We start from the raw sequence: 21,231 nt of genomic DNA, 5'->3' as shown, positions 1-21,231 counted from the left end.
GTTCAAGGCCAGTCTGGTCTACAAGAGCTAGTTCCAGGACAGCCTCCAAAGCCACAGAAAAACTCTATCTCAAAAACACCAAAAAAAAAAAAATCAGATCTTCGGGCTTAGCAGCAAGCTTTACCCATTGGGGCATCTTGCTGGCCCTATATTAAAATTGGAAAGTAATCTCAGACTGGAGGGGCAGCTCAGTGGTAGAGTGTGCCCAGCATGGTCAAAGCCCTGACATCTCCAGCACTGACAAGGCAACAATGAGAAGACTAACTGAGGACACAAAACACAACTGCCACCTGGAAAGGAGTAAGAGATCATCTATTCTGAGCCACAGAGTGTCCATGACCTGAGAACTGGATTCAGCTTTCACAAAATAACAGTATCTAACATGGGTGGTCACGTGAGGTTTTATGATAACAAAACAGCAAAAAGAGAAGGTACAAGTCAAGCCATCCTTTTTGTTTGTTTTGGTTTTGGCTTTTCCCAAGACAGGGTCTCACTAGGTAACTCTTGCTGTCCTAGAATTCATGTAGACCAGGCTGGCCTTGAACTCACAGAGATCCGCCTGCCTCTGCCTCCCAAGTGCTGGGATTAAAGGTGTGCACCACCATGTCCAACTAATCAAGGCATCTGCGCACATCAAGTAGGTGAGTTATAGTCAAGTAAGGAAAACTCTGCTATGAATTTTACAGACATTATCTATGACATTCGTAGGTTTGGGTTGGCAGAAGTCAAGAGTCTGTTAACATGTCGCCAAACGTTTCACATGACAGTTACGAGGATTTTAGGTCAGACCCAGGAACAGCTATTATGGGTTACGAGGGAATCAAGCTCTGGATGGACAACATTCTAACTTTCCACAGTCTAAATGTTCTCATCAGCTACTCATCCTTACAGATTCTTTAACTTGGGTCTGGCTTTTTTCTGAGAACTTCACTTCACAAAACCAGTTCCTAAGATTTGAAAACAAAATGTCCCTGTGTTCTGAGCTGGCAGCACATGTGCAGAGGAACTCTCCTGAGACTTTACCACAGCTGTTTCATACTCCTTGTGAGGTTTGCTCTAAGAACAGTGCAGTAAATAAGCTGTCTTCAATAGCACAGGTTACAGAAAAATGCAGATAAGGACTTACGATGCTGTCCTCCAAAAGGAGAGTTAGGGCAGAGGGGAAGCCATTTAGAGCCTAAAATCTATATATCTCAGTGCCTGTGTGTGGGCAGGGTATCTGAGGCCTTCATGGCCAACAGAGTGATGAACCAAGCCATGGGAGGCAAGAAGCCAGCTTGGCTCAACACTACTCAGTAGCTGGTGTTGGTTCAAACTTTGGGACTGACCCTGAGTTGTTTGTTTTAGGCATATTTAAGCATAGCACAATTTGGTGAAAACTACTCTGGTAATAATTAACTCAGTCCTGTGTGCACAACCAAGCACACATAAGTAAATCTCCTTGGGAAACAAATTAATCTAAATGCATTCAGATGTGACTATGTCGAAACTCTTTGTAAAGTCCATAAAGATAGGTTCTATAGATTAACTGAAAAAACAAATTTATGATAAGGGTCTGCAGAGGATCCAGTGCCAGAAAAGTTGTTAGCAGTTAGCACAAAGGTCATGGCTGTTCTATCCTTCTGGGTAGATAACATGTTTTGCATTCCTTCTCATGAAGGAACAAACTTATGTACTTAACATTCCAGGTTCCCCTAGCACATGTGTGTGAGCACAAAGACCTCCATCCATCCATGCTCCCAATTTAAGTAAAACCCCAGATCTATACATTTTAGTAGGAAGTGAGAATATTGAGCATGGTGGCTTGTGTATAAGCAGGCAGACTGCCCCAAGTCTGAGGCCAGCCTGGGTTACATAGTGAGTAGTGATCAAACCAGAGCTACATAGCAAGATGCTGACTCAAAACAACAAATAGAGGTAAGATAAAATAACTCTTTGTTTGTATGTGGTACCCAGGAGTTACATGTGCATGTTCACATGTGTGTGGGCACATGTGGAGGCCACAGGCTAACATTATGTACCTTTTTTTTTTTTTTTTTTTGGTTTTTCGAGACAGGGTTTCTCTGTGGCTTTGGAGGCTGTCCTGGAACTTGCTCTGTAGACCAGGCTGGCCTCGAACTCACAGAGATCCGCCTGCCTCTGCCTCCCGAATGCTGGGATTAAAGGCGTGCGCCACCAACGCCCGGCCTAACATTATGTATCTTTATGTTATGTAATTACTACTCTCCATTTTACAGATTGAGGCAGGGTCTCTCTCTGAACCAGGAGCTTGCCAGTTCTTCTAGTTAACCAGATTGCTTCAGGAACTTCCTGCCTTTCTGCCTTCCTGATGCTGGGATTATAAACAGGCTGCCCCACCCACTCTGAATTCACAAGGATGCTTGAAATTTGAACCCAGTCCCCAGACTTGTGTGGTTACCATCTTGCACACTGAAGTCTTTACTTGCATGCTCTGAAAAGACCTAGTGTTTCTGAGCAACACAGACAACATGTACACATGGTGCCTTTAAATGTCATAAAATAATAGAATAGAACAGAACAGAAAGAGCTTGTTCTAGACTTCTAGTGGAGAGGTCATGTCAAAAGTACTCAGGCACAAAGTGAACTGCTGCCACCAGATACAAGTTGAGACCCTCTGAGAACCAGCACAGTCAATACCTGGAGCCCCAGAAACACATGAAATACACTAAAAGCCAGGCTGTGTAATGATCTTAACATTTCTTTCTTTTTTTTTTTTTGGTTTTTCGAGACAGGGTTTCTCTGTATTGTTTTGGAGGCTGTCCTGGAACTCACTCTGTAGACCAGACTGGCCTCGAACTCACAGAGATCCGCCTGCCTCTGCCTCCCGAGTGCTGGGATTAAAGGCATGCGCCACCAACGCCCGGCGACCTTAACATTTCTATAACGTTTATTTTTAGTATCTGTGTCTCTCTGCCACCCCACCCCCACCCCATGTGTGTGATTGTATGACAGAGGGCAGAATATGACGTTGGATTCCCTGGGGCTGGCATTACAGGCTAGTTATAAGCTACCTACATGGGTGCTGGCAACCAAACACCCATGATTTGGAAGAACAGTAAGTGCTCTCATGGTTCTGTTATCTCTCTAGCCCCTTCACAATAATTTTTCTAAACTAGAAACTGAACGTGGTACATGTCTGCAATCCCAGCACCCAGGAGGGAGAGGCAAGACAACCAGAAGCACAGGGTCATTCTCAGCTACAACAAGAGTTTGAGACCCCGGCTCAAAAATAAGACACCTTACTGATGGACTTTGATGGGTGCTCTGGTTCAGATGAGTGTTCACCGTGTGCTAGAGTCACGGTCCCTAGGGTGGTGCTCTGCAGGAGCAGCAGACCATTGAAGTGGGGCCTAGTAAGTTCTTGGGTATTAGGAGCATGCCCTCACAGACTGCTTTAATACCTTACCACTTCTCTTCCTGGTGCTCCCAGCATAATGTCCCTCCATCACCAGAGTCCAAAAACCTCCAGTCCCATCAGCAATAAAGCCGTCTTCTCGCCGGGCGTTGGTGGCGCACGCCTTTAATCCCAGCACTTGGGAGGCAGAGGCAGGTGGATCTCTGTGAGTTCGAGGCCAGCCTGGTCTACAGAGTGAGTTCCAGGACAGCCTCCAAAACAATACAGAGAAACCCTGTCTCGAAAAACCAAAAAACAAACAAACAAAAAAAAAAAAACAAAAAACAAAAAACAAAACAAATAAAGCCGTCTTCTCTTTGTAAGTTACTTGCCTCGGTTTCTTCATTATAGTAATGATAGCTGACTGTTACATCGGATGCTATAAAGGCAACTAATTTAGAAGATGAAGGGGAGGGAAGTCAAGCCCTTATTCTGCCTTCCCCTCTGCGCCTTCTGTGTCTCTGTGCAGTGGATGGATGACAAGACAAAGACTCAGGCGGCCCTGTCTCTCTGCAAAGGCTGAAGGAAAGAATACTAGCAGGAAACCCAAGAGGAAGAATCTGCTCCAGAGCCTGCAGCTGCTCACTTAAGCCAGAGTTTGGGGAAAGGGCGGATAGAAAGGAACAGTCTGGGGGCCATGGAAAGATGACTTTGGATAGGAGCACTTGCTGTGCAAGCATGAGGGCCTGACACTGGTGTAAAAGCTGAGCATGGCTTTGCATTCCTATAATGCCAGCATTCGAGGGGCAGAGACAGGTAGACCCCAGGAGCTCATTGGCTGGCCAGTCTAGATAAAACTGTGAGCTTTGAGTTCAGTACCTCTGCCACTGCCGCCACCAATTCTTCCATTGCTCCCCACCCCTCCCCCCGCCCCACGCACAGCCCCTCCGCACTTTTTAAAATTTAAAACAAGGTACAGTTTTAAGACAGACTTAAAGAAAAGCAGCAGAGGCCAAGCCACGCTGGACCTGTGGGGCACAGCAGGGACTGATGTGTGTGACTTAAGGGACTCATGAGACCTGGAGAAAGGATGCCAGGGTATGAGACCTCATGTGCCTGCCCTGCCGCTTGTCAGACATCTGTGCCCGGACTCAAAGGCAGCTGCTAAGTAGCAACTGTCTGAGAGGTGAGTGAGGTCAATGTGGAGATGGCGGCTCGAAGAAACAGGGCAGTCAGGCAGGGCGGGACCGGGCAGTGCAGGGCAGCTCAACAAAGCTCTCCAAATAACCTGGTCCTACATCTCCTGTCCCTCCCAGTGTGACTACTAGTTATAGTTGCCCTGCGTGTCTGGAATTTGCCCTCACCACTTCTAGGTGGTTCCTTATCGGGCTCCATTTGCGGTGGCTAATTGCTGCTTGCCGCCTCAGAGGTTACACTAGGGAGATAGATACCTGGGTCCATAACAACCCTGGCACCAGGCAGGTGTGGCAGGCAAGGTGTTTTTAAAAACATCTGCAAAGAATGTGTGTTAGCTGGGACTGGGAGGGGCCGAGGGCAGCAGAAGGCTTTTTTGTCACTGATTCCCCAATGTCTCAGCACAGATCACTACCAGACATTGATGAAAAGAATAGCTTGTTAAATCATTCATTTCCAGTCCTTCTCTTTCGTGCTATCAAGACACAGTAAACATGAAGTGGGTGAGGCTGCTGCCCGAACAACCTGGCATACTGTTTGACAGTGACTAAAAGAATGCTAGGAAATATGCCATAGTAAATAAGCTAACCCAGGGACAGAGACATTTCTTACCAAGCAGAACACTGCAAAATTGCAGGTGCCATACTTTTAGGCAAATGTCAGTGAGGTTGCTCTGTTTACACATTTACTTACCTACACACTTGCATAAGTAAGTAAACGTCACCAGGTTATAAGAATGTAGGACCACTGTCAAAAGAGCCATCCTTCACTGGCCAAAGTGTATCGTAGTGCATGCCTGTATGTGTGCTGCTAAGTGTCCTGTGAACTATGCTGTTTACCTGGATTCTTGTTTCTTGTTCCCACCTTTCTCCTCCCCTTTCCTTCTCTCTGCACCCCTCTGCCCCCACAGCTCAGGAAACTAAAGATTGGAACATTATCCCTCTGCTTTTTCATGCTCTTGGAACCATGTGTAAACAAACACCCTGACAGTTTTTGAGGGAATGTGGCCAAAAGCAGCTGGCTCAGGTGTTGGGAGCATGATTATGGTTTTCAACCTCATCTGACTCTTCTTTTGTCCAGTGCTGGGGGTTGAAATCAGGGTTAATTACATTCTAGGCACACTCTCCACCACAGACTACAGCCTCCATTTTTAAAAAATGTTTTGTTGCTGATTTGAAGCAGGGTCTCCCTAAGTTTCCCAGGCTAGCCCTGAACTCACTCTGTAGCCTTAGAAAGTCTTGAACTTTTGATCCTCCTGCCTCAGCTTCACAAGAAGCTGAGGATACAGGCCGGTGTCATCAGGTCAGGCACAATGCAATCTTAGAAGGTTATTTGCAGGCTAGAGGGATGGGTCTGTGGTTCAGAAGGCCTACTGCTCTTCTGGGACTCAAATTCCCCCATTGGGTAGCTCACAACTACCTATAACTCAAGCTCCAGATGATCCAATTGGACTTCAAAGGCACCTACAGAGCCAGAGCCAGAGACCCAGACCCAGACCCAGACCCACCCACTCACCCACACACACACACACACACACACACACACACACACACACACACTCACTTCAAAATATTTTTAACCTTTAAACAATTCTTAGCTGAGTGGCAGGGAATGTAGCTTAGTCAGTAGAGTGCTTGCTCAGCACACAAAGCCCGACTGGATTACAGGCACCACACAGACTGAACATGGTGCCATGTGCTCAAGGTCACCCTAAATTTCACAACAGGCTCAAAGCTAGCATGGGATACATGAGACCCTGTCTCTAAAAACGAATGGACAAAATGTTAGCTGTAGGACAGATCAAATCTTAACTTAGTCTCAAGGCTCCTTCCAGGTTTGACTAAGAAGGAGTCAGCTGCCATGTAGATGATATAAATGGTAAACTGACTGAAGCTGGGTGTGCTGGCTCCACATATAACCCCAGGTAGAGGCAGAAGGATGAGGAGTTCAAGGCCAGCCTCAACCACACAGTGAGTTCAAGGCCATCCTGGGGTATGTGACACACTAACTCAAAAGAAACTACAACAACAACAAAACTTTTTGTTTTGTTTTGGTTTGGTTTTTTGAGACAGGGTTTCTCTGTGTAGCTTTGTAGACCAGACTGGCCTCTAACTCACAGAGATCCGCCTGCCTCTGCCTCCCAAATGCTGGGATAAAGGTGTGCACACAGTCAACAACAAAAATAATTAAATTGGAATTTTTATCCCAAGTAACAGAAAGCATGATTACCTCTGAGAGTTGGGGTGGGGGCGGGCAGTTCTAATTCTAGCACATAGCAGAGGCAAAAAGGAGGAAACAATTCACCAGAGAAAAATCTAGATGTAGAATCTAGAGAGGTAGATGTTGGGAAGTAGGTGAGAATCTGGAGAAATGAAAAAAAAAAAAAACCCGGATTCTGCCACTCACCTGTACAATCACATTCCCACACATGACACTGGAAAATCAGGTAGACAGGTGAGTGAGCATGTGTGTCTGGGGAGGATTAGAGCTACTTAGTTCCAATATTAAAATTTCAGGGAATTGGAACAAGGCAGGATGTTCAGAAGGGGTTAGAATGGCATTCATGTCTCTAAAACCAGAGAGATGGCAAAGGTGAAACCCTGAAAGATGCTGGCCCCTGAGGGAGATTCTCCTGGGTTTCACTGAAGTCAAAAGCCTCAGACAATAGAGTCCTCTACAGAGGAAGCAGAGGCCCTGCCTGGAAGCTGGTATCGATGGATTTCATAACAGATCATCCTGAACTCACCCATGTGTAAAGTACTTCCGTTTCTGAGACAGCAGACACTGACAAATTTGTATAGGAATAAGAAGCCATGAGCTCCTCAGGGAGACCTTACAGCTCCCTGATATGGCATTGCTCTGCTGTGACTGACAATAGACCCCCAGCCTCTGGGGGAAATAGTCAAGCCTGCAGAATGCCCTGGAGGGTTGAAGAGCCAGTCTTGGTCCCTAATGACAATATACCCCTTATGCGCCCTCCTGATGAACTGCTCAGGGATATCACTGAACAAGCCATCTCAGGTCACTGACCAGTCCTGCCAACTACAGACTATGCTCGGCAGATAACTCAAAACCATGTTCATCGCCTGAGCCTCCGCATGAGACTCTTCATGATGGCTTCTAAAGGACAACAAAACTGAGCCAGGGTGGATGGGCAGGGAATCAAAAACTTTACCAATGAACAAACTTCAGTTAGGATTCAAATCACTAATTAATTTGGAAGATAACCCCCTATAGCAAACCCAATGGCTTTGCTGTTGGCAGGGTCACAGTGAACTCGGAAGTAGCAGCTTCTGACTCCAAGTCTGGAAGCTGGTCCAGAAGGCCTTGACTCATCACTGCCTGGGGATCAGGCTACAGGAACTGCTGTGCACCTATGGTACAAATACAGACCCTCCGAGCTAGCTGCTACCTTCTAGAAAACCAAACTGTCCCCTTGTCACAGTTCCTTAACCAATATAGATTGGCAATTTCCACAGTTTTTTGTTTTGTTTTGTTTTTGTTTTGAGACAGGGTTTCTCTATATTGTTTTGGAGCCTGTCCAGAACTCAGAGACTGAGGCATAAGGATTACCCTAAATTTGAAGCCAGCCTGAGCAACATAGTAAATTCCAGGCCAACCTGAGCTAAAGTGAGACACTGTCTTAGAGAGAGAGGCTGCACAACACAATGGATTCATCTATAACACAACCTAAGGCTCGGGGAACATCACTGAAGAGGGGACAGGAAGACTACAATAGCCAGAGGCCCAGAAAGGCTGCTGCATTGTGTCTTCTAGCTATGACAGGGAGGCCACACCCATGAAATCTCGACTGTATGACTGCCTAAGCAGTCCTGAACAACATAGATGGGGGAAATCTTATGGGGTTCCACCCCATATAAAGAGTCACGGGGGCAATTAAGGGAGATTGGAGAAGGCTGAGAGAAGAAGAATTCATCTTCCCTAAGGGGAGAGCCCCTAAATGGTTATCCAACACCAACTGATCAGTCCTAAAAACATACACAAAGCAACACTAAAGGGACTCAGCAGGTCATGTTTATATATTTATTTGCATACGTAACAATGATTATTATTGAGTAATAATTAGAGAAAAGGAGCCATAAAGTTGAGAGGTGTTGTGGGCAGAGAGGTCCTTGTACTCACAGAGAAGCACTAAGAGAACCAGGAATGTTAATCACACAAGGGTGGCTCCTCTATGGAGGAGATAAAATCAAATGCCTGTATTCCATCCAGAAAGCTGACAGTGGAGGTTGTTAAGTGACCTTTTTGCTATCTGTAGGGATAGACTTCACCCTAATTCTCCAGAATGATTATCCAGACTGTTCCCTCCCTAGACCATTACCCATCCTTAGTGTAGATGTCACATGTACTTTATGGCCTGCTGAACTCTATGCTATAGATCCCTTTTAGCTATAGAACCCACCCTCATGCTCACATGTACTTTGCAAAAGAGTCTTTATGTAGTCACACCTTAAGCTATATTGTACATCTGGAATTGGACTGATTGTTGCCTGGAAACCTTTTCCCAACCCGTACTACGTTTTAAACACGCTGACAATGAACTGCCTGGTACTAGACTCCCCCAAGTCTGATCCAGGTTGATGAAGTCAATCTGCACTGGGTTTTCATTCTCATCTCTTCATGGCTCACTTACTTCCCTGTATGACACCTGCAGGGATCCCTTCACACAGGGATGGGGGGCAAGAAAGGGGTTGTGGGAGAAGGGGGTAAATGATGTTATTATATTTTAACGAAACATTCTAAAAAGAGGTGGAATGAAGAGATGGACACGGGTAAATTGAATGGTCTGCCAAGCCCGTATGAGGACATGAGCTGCATCCCCAGCAGCCATGTGAAAGTCCAGGCATTGTGGCACATGTCTACAACCCCAGTGCTGCAGGGGCAGAGAGCAGCTAGATCCCTGGGGCTCACTGGTGAACTCTAGGTTCAGTGAGAGCCTGTCTCAAAATATAAGGGGGGAGCATGATGGAGATACCCAATGAAGGTCGACCTTCCACATGCATGCATCCGTGTGCACTCATGCATCTATACACATGTGCACACACACACACACATACAGAGAATACATAGGAAGAGCACCTAGATTATGTGCAGATTCTATGTCATTTAATGAATTAGAATTGAGGCTGGGGGCTGGGCTGTAATACTCAGTTGGTAGAGAGCTTGTCTTACATTCATAAAATCTGAGGTTCTAACTCTAGCGTGGCATAGAACCACTCTTGGTGGCACATGCCTACAGTCTTAGCATTCAAGTGGTAGACACAGAGGTGTAGAAGTTCAGATCATTCCTGGCTACACAGAAAGGCCAGTGTGGGATACTTGAGACCCTGTCAGGAAGGAAAAAAATGGTTTGGGGATTATGTACTGGGTTCTAAAACTCACACCCTCAGCTTAAATGCCAAGTCTGGTGGATACCAAGAAACAGTGACATTTCAGAAGTCTCCAGGCAACTAGAATATGGGGGATCTTCCTCCACACCTTTGGACAAGGCCAGGAGTCCGGGATGTTGCCACCACGACTGCATCAGCGTGTCCCACTAGAACATTTCCCCATGGTGAGGTGAGGACAGCCGTATCAGCGTGTCCCACTAGAACATTTCCCCATGGTGAGGTGAGGACAGTCGTATCAGCGTGTCCCACTAGAACATTTCCCCACGGCGAGGACCTGGGTTCCAGGCAGGGCCCTGTCTCCTGCCAGCTGCTCAACCTTAGGCCAGACAGTCAGTCACTTCACCTCTCTGACCTCAGCTTCCTCATCTGAGGAGAGGACTCTGTCTACAGCACTGGGGCCTGCCAGCCTTCTCAGCAGGGGTGTTGTCAGTTTCAGCCATAGGGCATCAACAGCTTTATGTAAGCTCTCTGGCACAGTGCCCAGCACCACACTCATGGTGTGACAAGGACCTCAAGAACCTTCTAGTCCATCACCAGGAAGCACATGGTATTTTCTAGTCATGAACTTGCTACAGCGATCCTTTACTTCCTCCTGTGGCCTCTGTGACACCCCAGATTCCCTCTAGTTGAGGAAGCTTCTGCATCCATGGGGCGGCCAAGGGACTTACTTGGCCCTCAGAGCGTTAGAGCCGTGACCATGAGTCATGCCCCTCTCCCCATAGCTCCGCTGGTCCTGGGCTCCCTGCTTCACATCCTGAGGTCTGTGCCAGGGCAGAAATCCTCAACCCCAGAAAGACTGGCCTATCCTCTGTATCTCCCAAGTGGGAGCAGAAAGAGCTGGTCTTAATTAGGTGAAGATGGGAAAACCCAACCTCTGAGGCAAAGGGTGGGGTGACTGAACCCCTCAATAACAGCAAAGTAAGCAGTGAGCTAAGGCCAAGGTCAAGGCCACATGTATTTCTCAGAAACCTGAGGCTGCTACTCTGCTGGGTTCTGAGAGGAGGGCCAGGAAAAGCACTGCCGTGATGAACAGGGCAGGCCTCCTTCCAATGGCAAGGGCTGGCAAACGCCAGGCTATTCCAGCAAGGCACAGTATTGGAGACACCAGGGAGCAAAAGGAATAGAAATTCTCCCCTTGGCAAGGGAGGAAGCTACACTCGGTATCTAAGCTGGGGATTGTAAAAAAAAAAAAAAAAAAAACGGGGGGGGGTCTGGAGAGATGGCTCAGAGGTTAAGAGCACTGACTGCTCTTCCAAAGGTCCTGAGTTCAATTCCCAGCAACCATATGGTGGCTCACAACCATCTTTAATGAGACCTGGTGCCTTCTTCTGGCCAGCAAGCATACATGTAGGCAGAACACTGTATACATAATAAATAAATCTTAAAAAAAAAAAAGCTAGGTCGTTTTTCTGAATAAAAGCCAGAGGCAGGCAATCTAGGCTGAGTGAATGAGTTGTGCGGGGATCTTTGAAGGGAGAAGGCCCAAGGGGTGAGCAACAGAAATATGGGATCCACTTGCCTCAGTCTGCAGAGAGGAAGGGGTCACAATGTATCTCTGGGGTAGGGGTGAGCCCCACAAGGGTTTTAATCTGTGAAAGGAAATGCTGGCCTTTGCTTTTGTAAGACAGGGATGAGCAGAACAGAAGGATGCTGGGATACTGTCAATGGCCTCATGATGACTGAGACCTCTTATGTACATTTAGGGAAGCCTTTGGGATCCTGATTCTGTCATGCGACACTCAGAATCCTGTCTACTGACCATCTGCTGGCCCACTTAGACATGCTAGTTTTTTAGAATGGCACCAAAGAGACCTTGATCAGCGAGGCAAAATTGCCTAGCCGTTAGCCTGTGAAACCTCCTGTTGACTTCCCACTTGGTCAGTCCTAGGCTTATCCTTTGTATCCATCCAATGTCCCAGGCTGTCAACTAGACTACCACTGACCTTCTGTGTCCATTCCTCTTTTTGCAGACTACTGCAAGCAAATCTAGAACTCCCACCACTAGGCTCTGTAGTCAGACTACTAACTCGGTTGGTTCTCCATCAACTCCTCAGCCTTGACCAATTGCAGGATATTTGTTTACACTGTGTGAAGATGTGTCACTGCGATTGGTTTAATAAAAAGCTGACTAGCCAACAGCTAGGCAGGAGAGACTAGGTGGGACTTCTGGAGAGAGAGGGACTCTGAGAAGAAGAGAGAAGAGAGGACAGCTAGACACGGAGCTAGCTGGATATACAGAATGGGAGAGAGGTAAAAGCCACGTGGCAGAATGTAGATTAATAAAAACAGGTTAATTTAAGTTATAAGAGCTAGTCGGGAGCAAGCCTAAGCCAAAGCTCACGCTTTCATAATTAATAATGCCTCCATGTCACTATTTGGGGGTTGACAGCTAACAATAGATTTGCATACCCTTCCCTGAATGGGTGAGCATCTCTTGGCATCCAGAACCCTCATTTCCTCAAGGAGGTGTCCCCAGGTCCATGAGGCTAAGGGCTTTGCCATGGCTTAGATGTCATGTTTCTTCTCTTCTCACTACTGAAGCTGCTGGCTGTCACTTCTGCTGGTCTGGGCCTCCCTGATTTGGCCAGGGCGGGCCCAGCTGAGCCTAGACTAGGTAAAGTCGGCACAGCATGTGGCTGGGTAACAGCTAATGGCCGCGACACGAACTGTGGTATAGAGGGAAAGTGAACAAAAGCATCCATAAAGAAGTTGCATTTGTTAAGGCAGAGAACTTCAGTGGTTCTGGAAAGACTGGAATGTAGCAAGTATAGAGCCTCCCAGCAAATTATCTTGAGCTATCCTTAGCACTTTTAAATGGCCATGGATTGTACACCTTTGTATGTGGCCTAACAACCAGTAAATTCTTGAACCATATTAACAGATCCTGTAGCTTCCCCTAACTCAAAATTGAAGACTGTCATCAGATAGCATCTGAGGCCTTTCTCCTTTTTTTTTTTTTTTTTCATTTTTTCTGTAACTCGCCTATCTGCTGTACCCATGAATACACTGGAAAAGTCTGATGACTTTCATTTGTTCTGTTATTATGAAAACTTCATGAAACTGCTACCATGCTGGAATGTCATGTTTAGGTAATCTAAATCTGCATGACCAGTTACCACTCTGATTTGGTTTCATAAGGAAAGATGTAAAGGGAAAAGTATGGGGGAGACTGGGCTTTAAACGCCATACCTTAAAATAGGAACAGAGCTGAGAGAGGCCAAATGGCCTCTGGGATGTGGATGGATATCCACAGGGGTCACTGGGAAGGAGAGAGTAGAACCCTAGCCTCCAAGGGGCCTCGGGCCGAAGTAGGAACCACTTATTCTATAGGGTAGGACAGTGGAGGAAAGTTAAGGAAGTAGAAGGGCCTCTGGCAGTGCTACAGTCTGGAGACAAAGTCCAGAGGGAAGGTGACCAAGTAAACAAACCACCAGGATCCAAGTGATAAGGTCTCTGGCAGACCACGGTGGCTCCCCCGACAGCCTGGGAAGGTTCCCGAGGAAGGAAGGCCTGAACTACTTTTTTTTTTTAATTTTTTGAGAATTTCATCTGTAAGTACTATATGTACATTTCCATTTCTTCCCTACACTATTTTTAAAATTTTATATTTAGCGGGAAGGACGAGCAACTGCAGGAACAGGTTCAGTCCTTTTACCATGGAGATTGAAGATCAGACTCAAGCCAACCATCTCTCCAGCCCTGAATCCTTTTTTTTTTTTTTCTAAAGGAGAGGCAGGGTTTCCACTCACGGTTGTCCCCTAGCATTCCAAGCTGTCAACCTCAACCTTTAACATTCTAGAAGAGAGGGATTCTGAGTATCTAGACTTTTAAGTCTACACGGATGGCCTCGTGAATTTTCAGGAAATGATTTAAGGACAAAATCTTCAAATGGCAGTTACTTCATCTAGAATGAACCGGAATCTGGCTGAGTGGTGCTTTTGCAAGTCTCAGTATTTCCTGTGCAAATCTCAGGGAATCCCACACTTTTGCAACATCGACTGTTTTGCTCATCTTCAGGAAGCCTTTGCCTGTTTCTAGGCCTGCGAGCTCCTTCCGGGCCACTGGCTTGCAGGGACCATTTCTCACTTAACCATTATCCCACATGCACGCTCTGGCAGCTCATCTACATTTATGGTCACGCGCTGTTTAATGATTGCCCTGGTGTTCCATCCGCATACTCTGCTCCGCATTTTATTTGCTGACTTTTCCTGAGGAAGCCTCACTGTCTTTGGGTCTCACCTTCTATCCTATGAAATGAAGTGATTTGTAAACTTTAGTGGCCCTTGGACCCTAATATACCAAACGTCTAAGACTTCTGGGATGTGACGTCCTCAGCAGCTGTTAACTGTAGAGGAACAATCACTGGAAGGGAAAGAGTCCCACCCACTATCTGTTGAGAAGTCCCCACAAGACACAGAAAGACATTTTGCCTTTCTGGCAAAAATATCATCCAAGCCTGGCAGGGTGATCAAGACTTCTTTATTCTCAGTCCAGCTTCTGTATCCCATGGGGCAACGGGGGCTCTCACATGTTCCTTCCCTGTGCTCTCGCCCCTCCCTCCCCTCTCCCACAGCAAAACCACAGCCTTCCAGACTGCCCTGCCCCTCCATGACGAAGCACTTTTGGAGCGCAAGCCCTCTGGAGGAACAAAGTGCTGAGTCACTGTGGAACAGCAGCCCTCCACCACAAGGTCTCTCCACCCCCACCGCCTCCTCTGGACCCAGTTAGCATTCTACGGAACTGAGGGGCCTGCCTCTCTTCTGGCCTGCATTTACTCTGTGGCTCCCCGCTCTCTGGCCTCTGGGAGGCCACTGTTCAGCTTGTTCTGGGCAGCTAGCCAACTCCCTCCTCCAAGTCACGAGGAGTAGAGGCAACATGGGGGTTGGGGAGGCAGAAGCCTGGTCAACAAAAGTCTACAGACCCAGCCACTTCTTCAGAATCTGGAGGCTTGGAGATGCCAGTGCTGGCACCCACTGCTCTCAAAAGGTGGGACCCGATGTAAGCAAGGGTGCTCACATACTTACCGATTCCCTTCAAGCCCTCCTCCCCTCGTGACTGTCCTTGGTTTGCTGGGCCAATACTCACAGAAATTCATGTGGCAGCCCAAACTTCCTTTCAGTAAGCCTAACTATACTGTTTCTGTTTACCTGGGAGTCTTAGAGAGCCACACAGCCAGTCCCAAAGCAAGCTGACCTTTTCCAAACTTGTGCCTCATTTGCATTTCTCTGACACCACGCTGGGTCACAGCAACCCAGCTGCCTAGGCCTGAAACCTGGGGGAGCCCTGGTACCCACTTCCCAACCCACACACTATCCAACCCTTCACCTCATCCTGTCTCCTCCATAATCTCTCCTCTGCTTTCTGTCTCCTACGCTCATTAAAAAACGATGGCAGCTGTCTCCCAACTGGTACCCAGCCCTCTTGCTTGCCTGGAATCCAAACACAAAAAGTGTTCCTTCGTTCAAACAACAAATAGCAAGCACCAAATCACACGTTCCTTGGACATTGTGTGCTAGAAATGCCTTCCTACCTGGAGCTTTCAATCTACAGAGATAGGGAAGTCAAGCAAGTGGTCTGTGTGAAAAAGAGTGATTAATACAGACATCACATTAACCTGGTGCAGTAACACAATGGAGTCTAGACACTAGAGAGGCTGAATTAAAGAGGGTCTCTTGAGCTGGGCTTCAAGATTAGTCTAGACAATACAATGAGACTATTTTTTATTTTTTACTTATTTTTATTTTTTGAGACGAGATTTCTCTGTGGCTTTGGAGGTTGTCCTGGAACTCGCTCTGTAGACCAGGCTGGTCTGGAACTCACAGAAATCCACCTGCCTCTGCCTCCTGAGTGCTGGGATTAAAGGCATGTGCCACCAACGCCCGGCTCAGTGAGACTATTTTTAAGTAGAAAGAACTGGACTACAGCAGTACTTTCGTGGTAGAATGCCTGATTAGTCTTCCCAAGCCCTAGGTTCCATCACCAAGACTGAAAAAAAGCATATATTATACAATTCTACATATATGTTCTGGCTTTTGTACTTCATCCCTTCTTTTTGTTTTTTCCGACAGGGTTTCTCTGTCCTGGAACTCACTTTGTAGACAGGCTGGCCTTGAACTCACAGAGTTCCACCTGCCTCTGTCTCCCAAGTGCTGGGATAAAAGGTGTGCCCACCACCGCCCAGCAGACCTAACACACCATTTCTATGTTAACCTCGATTAAAATATCTTTATCTACCCTCTTCATTTTTAAGCAGACAAACCTGCCAACTTTTGACATACTCAAAAGAACATTCCCTACTCCAAATTTGGATAATCTTAACATTTTTCTTAAAACTTTATAGATTTCAACTTTAAGGGTTGTATTTTTAATTCATTTGGAAGGTATTTTTAAATACAGAATGATTCATTTTTTCCACTTGACAACTGTGTTGGCATTACTGGTTAAACCCCTTCTTCCCTAATTTGAAAGGCATGGTTTTAACTTATATCAAGTTCCCATAGGTATGTGGGTGGGAACATTTTGATGTTGATTTTATCTTCCTGTGCCAGTATCATAATTTATTGTAATATATACAAATGTGTGTATAAAACAATAGCTATCTCAAGCAAAGCTTCCCTTATATAGCCCTTGTTTTTCTGAAATGTTTATCAGCCAGCCCACTGACTCCATATGAACTTCAGAATCATACCATACATCAAGGAAACACTGTATTTTTCACGTCAGACTGTGTTGGATTACAGGGTTAGAGCTGACATGGGAATATGGAGGTTGACCCTTCCTTCAGGAAGACAGCGCCTCATCACAGTAACTGCTTTGTTTGTTGCTGTTGTTTGTCTCATGCTGTCATTAATCTTATTACTTGGTACTTGGAATATACACTGCTGATGTAAGTGAAAGTATTTGATATCACCCCCGCCCCAATCTTGCATCACATTTCCTGATGGTGGCTAAGAACAAATGGATATGGTATCTCCATATTGTCTGCAGGGTAAAGTTTAATTACATTTTATGGCACGTTAATTCGATTGTATTTTTCTCAGCACTTCCCAACATGTACTTTGTTTTCTAGGCCAACAGACACACTTTTCCTTAAGGTTCCTGGAACAGGTCAAGCATTTCCACACCTGCGCCTATGCTAGTCCCTCTACTGAGAATTCCTTTTCCCATCTCGATCCTCCACATTCCAATGGGAGTTTATTCATCAAATTTATCTCAGTATTACTCTTAGGGTTGTTATCCTGAAGTTTGACGGTAGAATATTTATCCATCAGCATTCCGCATCTAGAGCCTGAAAGCAACATGTTTGTTTTCAAAAGAATAAATACCATTAGTAGTGTATCATGTCAGTAGACTTACTTTAAGAGGGGAGAGAAGTGGGGTGTAATCCCAGCTCTCTGGAACAGTGGCAGGAACCAACTTGGGTTACATAGTGAGTCCTAGGCCGGTCCGAGCTGTACACTAACCTTGGCAACATTGTCTCAAAACAGTAACAAATGCCGGACGTTGGTGGCCCACGCCTTTAATCCCAGCACTCGGGAGGTAGAGGCAGGAGGATCTCTGTGAGTTCGAGGCCAGCCTGGTCTACAGAGCGAGTACCAGGAAGGCTCCAACACAAGACACAAGAGAAACCCTGCCTCGAACCCCCCCCTCAAAAAAAGACTAGACTGAAAGGAGCAGACATACGGCCTAGTTAGACACGGTGGCAACCTCTAGTTCTGCTAAGAATTCACATACATTTGAAAGGTGGGCCACAGATACCAGACACACAGTTGGCTTGTCCCCAAGGGCAAACCCAAGGTTACTGAGAAAGATAAAAGGAGACCATTTTGAAACAGACACACGTGGGTCACTTCTCCTTTCTTTTCTAATCCAGAGTCTCCTCTCAATTTTAAGCATCACCAGGGACTTTTTCAGAAACCTAGATGGTTCGGCCCCAGGACTCCCCCATAGAAGGCTGTCCCTGCTCTCACAGGAGAAACGCCCCCTCAGCCTTTGTTTTTTTCAACTGTCCACGGAGTCACGTTTGTTATCAGCAAAAGGCCAGGGTTGCTTGAGTCAGAATGACTGGGCAGACCCGAACCCCCTCCCCCCAACAGCCCCCACACTCCTTTGCACACTCTCTATAGACTCTGAAGGAGAGAAGGCCGCTCTTTCCCAGTCCAATTTATAACTCGTTCGCCATCGGCAGCACCACGCTTCCATCTTCCTATTTGTTAAGACGAAGTCGCTGACTGACGTATGTCACGATTTAACAACGCGCACTGAGTTTAGGGACTTGAAAACCACCCTCAGCGGCACCCTCAGTACCCACGGGTCTCAAGAACCCAGACGGCGCTGCAGTAGGGCCGAGTCAACTGCCTACCGCCCCGGGGCATGGGAACAGCGCGCTTGCTGACAGGCACTGATCTTGCAGAAAGGATCAGGGCCTCTTGCGCAGCCTCACACACCCAGGACCATCCCCGCCCGCGCCCTGCGGGTCTGGGCTGCCCGCTCACCGGAAGAGGCGGGTCTCGGCGGCCCGCGGCGCTGATTGGACAAAGCGCGCCTGACGCGAACTCCCGCTATAAGAGCTGCCCGCTGGCCTCCTGCGCCAGACGTTCTCGACCAGAGTCGCCACGGTTTCCTGCTTCAACAGTGCTTGAACGGAACCCGGCGCTCGACCCCTCCGACCCCAGCCGGCCGCTCCGGGACAGAACCCTTTGCAACCTCGTCGCTCCGCCGCTCCAGCGTCGCCACCGCGCCCGCCGCCGCCATGACCACCACCGCCCTGACCACCGCGTCTCCCTCGCAAGTGCGCCAGAACTACCACCAGGACTCGGAGGCTGCCATCAACCGCCAGATCAACCTGGAACTGTACGCCTCCTACGTCTATCTGTCTATGGTGAGCGCGGCCTGGCCTTTGGCGGGCGGGAGTCGGGCGCTGCCTCCCCCGGGGCCCCTGGGGGAGCAGGCGGGGCACGGGTTGGGGCGTGGCCAGCTTGCAGGCCTCCCAGCGCCATCCTGGAAAATGGAATTTGCTCCGGCTCTCTCCCAGGGCAGCCCTGGCGTGGCAAGTCTGAGCTTTTAGACCCTCGTGACTCTTGCACAGACAGACCCCGGTTCCTTGAGGTCTTAAGGCTGCACGACTGTCAGCCCGTCCAATCAAACCTACAGTTAGGTGCAATTTTTTTTTTGCTCTCCGATCACGTGACTCGCAGGCTTCTCTGCTTCGGTATGCATCAGCTCCAGTTCCTGAGTATGGCGGGTCTGCTTGGTCATGGTATCGAATGGCAGGGTTGGGCCTGGTGCAGAGGCTTATCTCTTGTGAGCTGACCCTGACCCTTTCTTAAGCCGCTGTCTCCACCTCTCTGCTCTGCTTATCACAGAGCCTCACTTGTACTGCAATGTTATCTCTGGGAATCTCCCCTTCTGCAGTCGTAGGTGTCACCCAACCTTCCCCCTACAAGTCATCCAGAGTATTGTATCGGGTTTTGCATCTGAGAGTTGTGGCTTAACAGAAAGCGGTAGGTAGTTTTTGGATAAAGCCCACCATCAGTTGCTGGATAAAGGAAGTTTCCCATGCACTAATCTGTTTCTGGAAAACAGGTTTGGAGCAGTGTAGTGAGAACCACCCCTTGTTTGCCTTGTGGTTGTGCAAATCATCCAAAAATAAGTGTTTTCCAAATAGATTTGAAACAGGCCTGAGTGTCTGGCTGTCATTCTTCTCTGGAAATACACTGTGTACACATCCAAGTACACTGAGTGCCTGAAACTGAAAACCAAATCTTATGATTACTTTTGTGTTGAAAGTACAGTGCCCTGAACGGCGGTGGCGCACGCCTTTATAATTCCAGCGGATCTGAGTTCCAGGACAGCCAGGATGTTACACGGAGAAACCCTGTTTCAAAAAGAAACAAAACAACCCCCCCACCACCAAAAAAAAGTACAGTGTTCTCAGTTGCCACCAGGCGTGGGGCATTGCTTTTACAAGCTGTTCAGATGGGAAGCTTGTGAGTGTGTATTAGCTGTTTTTCACATGACTGGTGGAGGCGGAGAAGAAAAATGGCTTCCCAGTGCACAGTACTCTATAGCACCTTCCCTTGACTTAAGACAAGTACATTTGGCCTTGACTTAAAATTTTTCTCAGCACTAATACAGAGCTATAGGATACTTGCTGGAGTCAAGTCCCAAAGCCCTCTCCTCTCTACAGTACTTAAGGCCAAGTTGGGTAGCAAACAGCCTAGCACCTCCGATCATTCCAGCTACCTTGCTGTGGGAACCGTAAGGTGTATATACCCTTTCCACTTGCAGTCTTGCTACTTCGACCGGGATGATGTGGCCCTGAGGAACTTTGCCAAATACTTTCTCCACCAATCCCATGAGGAGAGGGAGCATGCTGAGAAACTGATGAAGCTGCAGAACCAGCGAGGTGGCCGGATCTTCCTGCAGGATATCAAGGTGAGTAGACCTGGAGCTGCCTTACAAATGAGCAGTTAACGCTTTCTCAGGGAGCAGTGCTACACTGGGCCTTTGAGGCCTGCGCTTTTTAGGCCTGTACTGATACCAAAGTTAGCACAGTGAGCAAGCATGTTACGGGGAAACTTGTAGGAAACGAGGCGACGCATGGTGGTTAGGTATGAGGGGGTCACTGAGGGGCTGAAACTGCAGATGAACTAACCCGATACTCTATTCAGAAACCAGACCGTGATGACTGGGAGAGCGGGCTGAACGCTATGGAGTGTGCACTGCACTTGGAAAAGAGTGTGAATCAGTCACTACTGGAGCTGCACAAACTGGCCACTAACAAAAATGACCCCCACGTGAGTATTGAAACACGGGGATGAATGGAGGTCATCATTTGCCACAAGGCTTGGAAGAGCTGACCAATAACTTTGTCCCATGTTCTCTTTCCTAGTTGTGTGACTTCATTGAGACCCATTACCTGAATGAGCAGGTGAAGTCCATCAAAGAACTGGGTGACCACGTGACCAACTTACGCAAGATGGGAGCCCCTGAAACTGGCATGGCAGAATATCTCTTTGACAAGCACACCCTGGGACACAGTGAGAGCTAAGCTGTCCTCCCCAAAGCCACCAGTGACCTCACTGGTCACTGAGGCAGTGCATGCATGTCAGGCTGCCCTTACCTTTTCTATAAGTCCACCAAAACATCTGCTTAAGTTCTTTAATTTGTACCATTTCTTCAAATAAAGAATTTTGGTACCCAGCTGTTGTCTTTGAGATTGAAGGTGTCAGCTTCCAGTGGTATCACTGTTACACTAATGACATTGAA

The 21,231-nt window shown here is 47.4% G+C and overlaps 1 protein-coding gene across 1 annotated transcript; it reads left to right on the top strand.

Annotated features, from left to right (window-relative positions):
• The first annotated feature begins 18,495 nt into the window (after positions 1 to 18,495).
• Positions 18,496 to 21,165, top strand: Fth1 (ferritin heavy chain 1). Its single transcript, XM_005063857.4, has 4 exons — positions 18,496 to 18,841; positions 20,251 to 20,397; positions 20,634 to 20,759; positions 20,855 to 21,165. Exons 1-4 carry the CDS (start codon positions 18,713 to 18,715, stop codon positions 21,011 to 21,013), a joined length of 561 nt encoding a protein of 186 aa, XP_005063914.1. The 5' UTR covers positions 18,496 to 18,712; the 3' UTR covers positions 21,014 to 21,165.
• Positions 21,166 to 21,231: the final 66 nt, after the last annotated feature.

This window comes from Mesocricetus auratus, unplaced genomic scaffold, assembly GCF_017639785.1.
Source record: "Mesocricetus auratus isolate SY011 unplaced genomic scaffold, BCM_Maur_2.0 Super-Scaffold_4256, whole genome shotgun sequence".
Lineage (NCBI taxonomy): Eukaryota > Metazoa > Chordata > Mammalia > Rodentia > Cricetidae > Mesocricetus > Mesocricetus auratus.
The sequence above is the reverse complement of the archived record's forward strand: the minus strand, read 5'-3'. Positions and strand labels throughout refer to the sequence as shown.

Bases quoted from the DNA above. Each gene is read 5' to 3' on its own strand.
- Fth1 (XM_005063857.4), top strand. From the start codon at position 18,713: ATGACCACCACCGCCCTGACCACCGCGTCTCCCTCGCAAGTGCGCCAG. The intron at 18,842-20,250 runs GTGAGCGCGGCC...TTCCACTTGCAG, and splicing joins CCTACGTCTATCTGTCTATG to TCTTGCTACTTCGACCGGGA. The intron at 20,398-20,633 runs GTGAGTAGACCT...TACTCTATTCAG, and splicing joins TCTTCCTGCAGGATATCAAG to AAACCAGACCGTGATGACTG.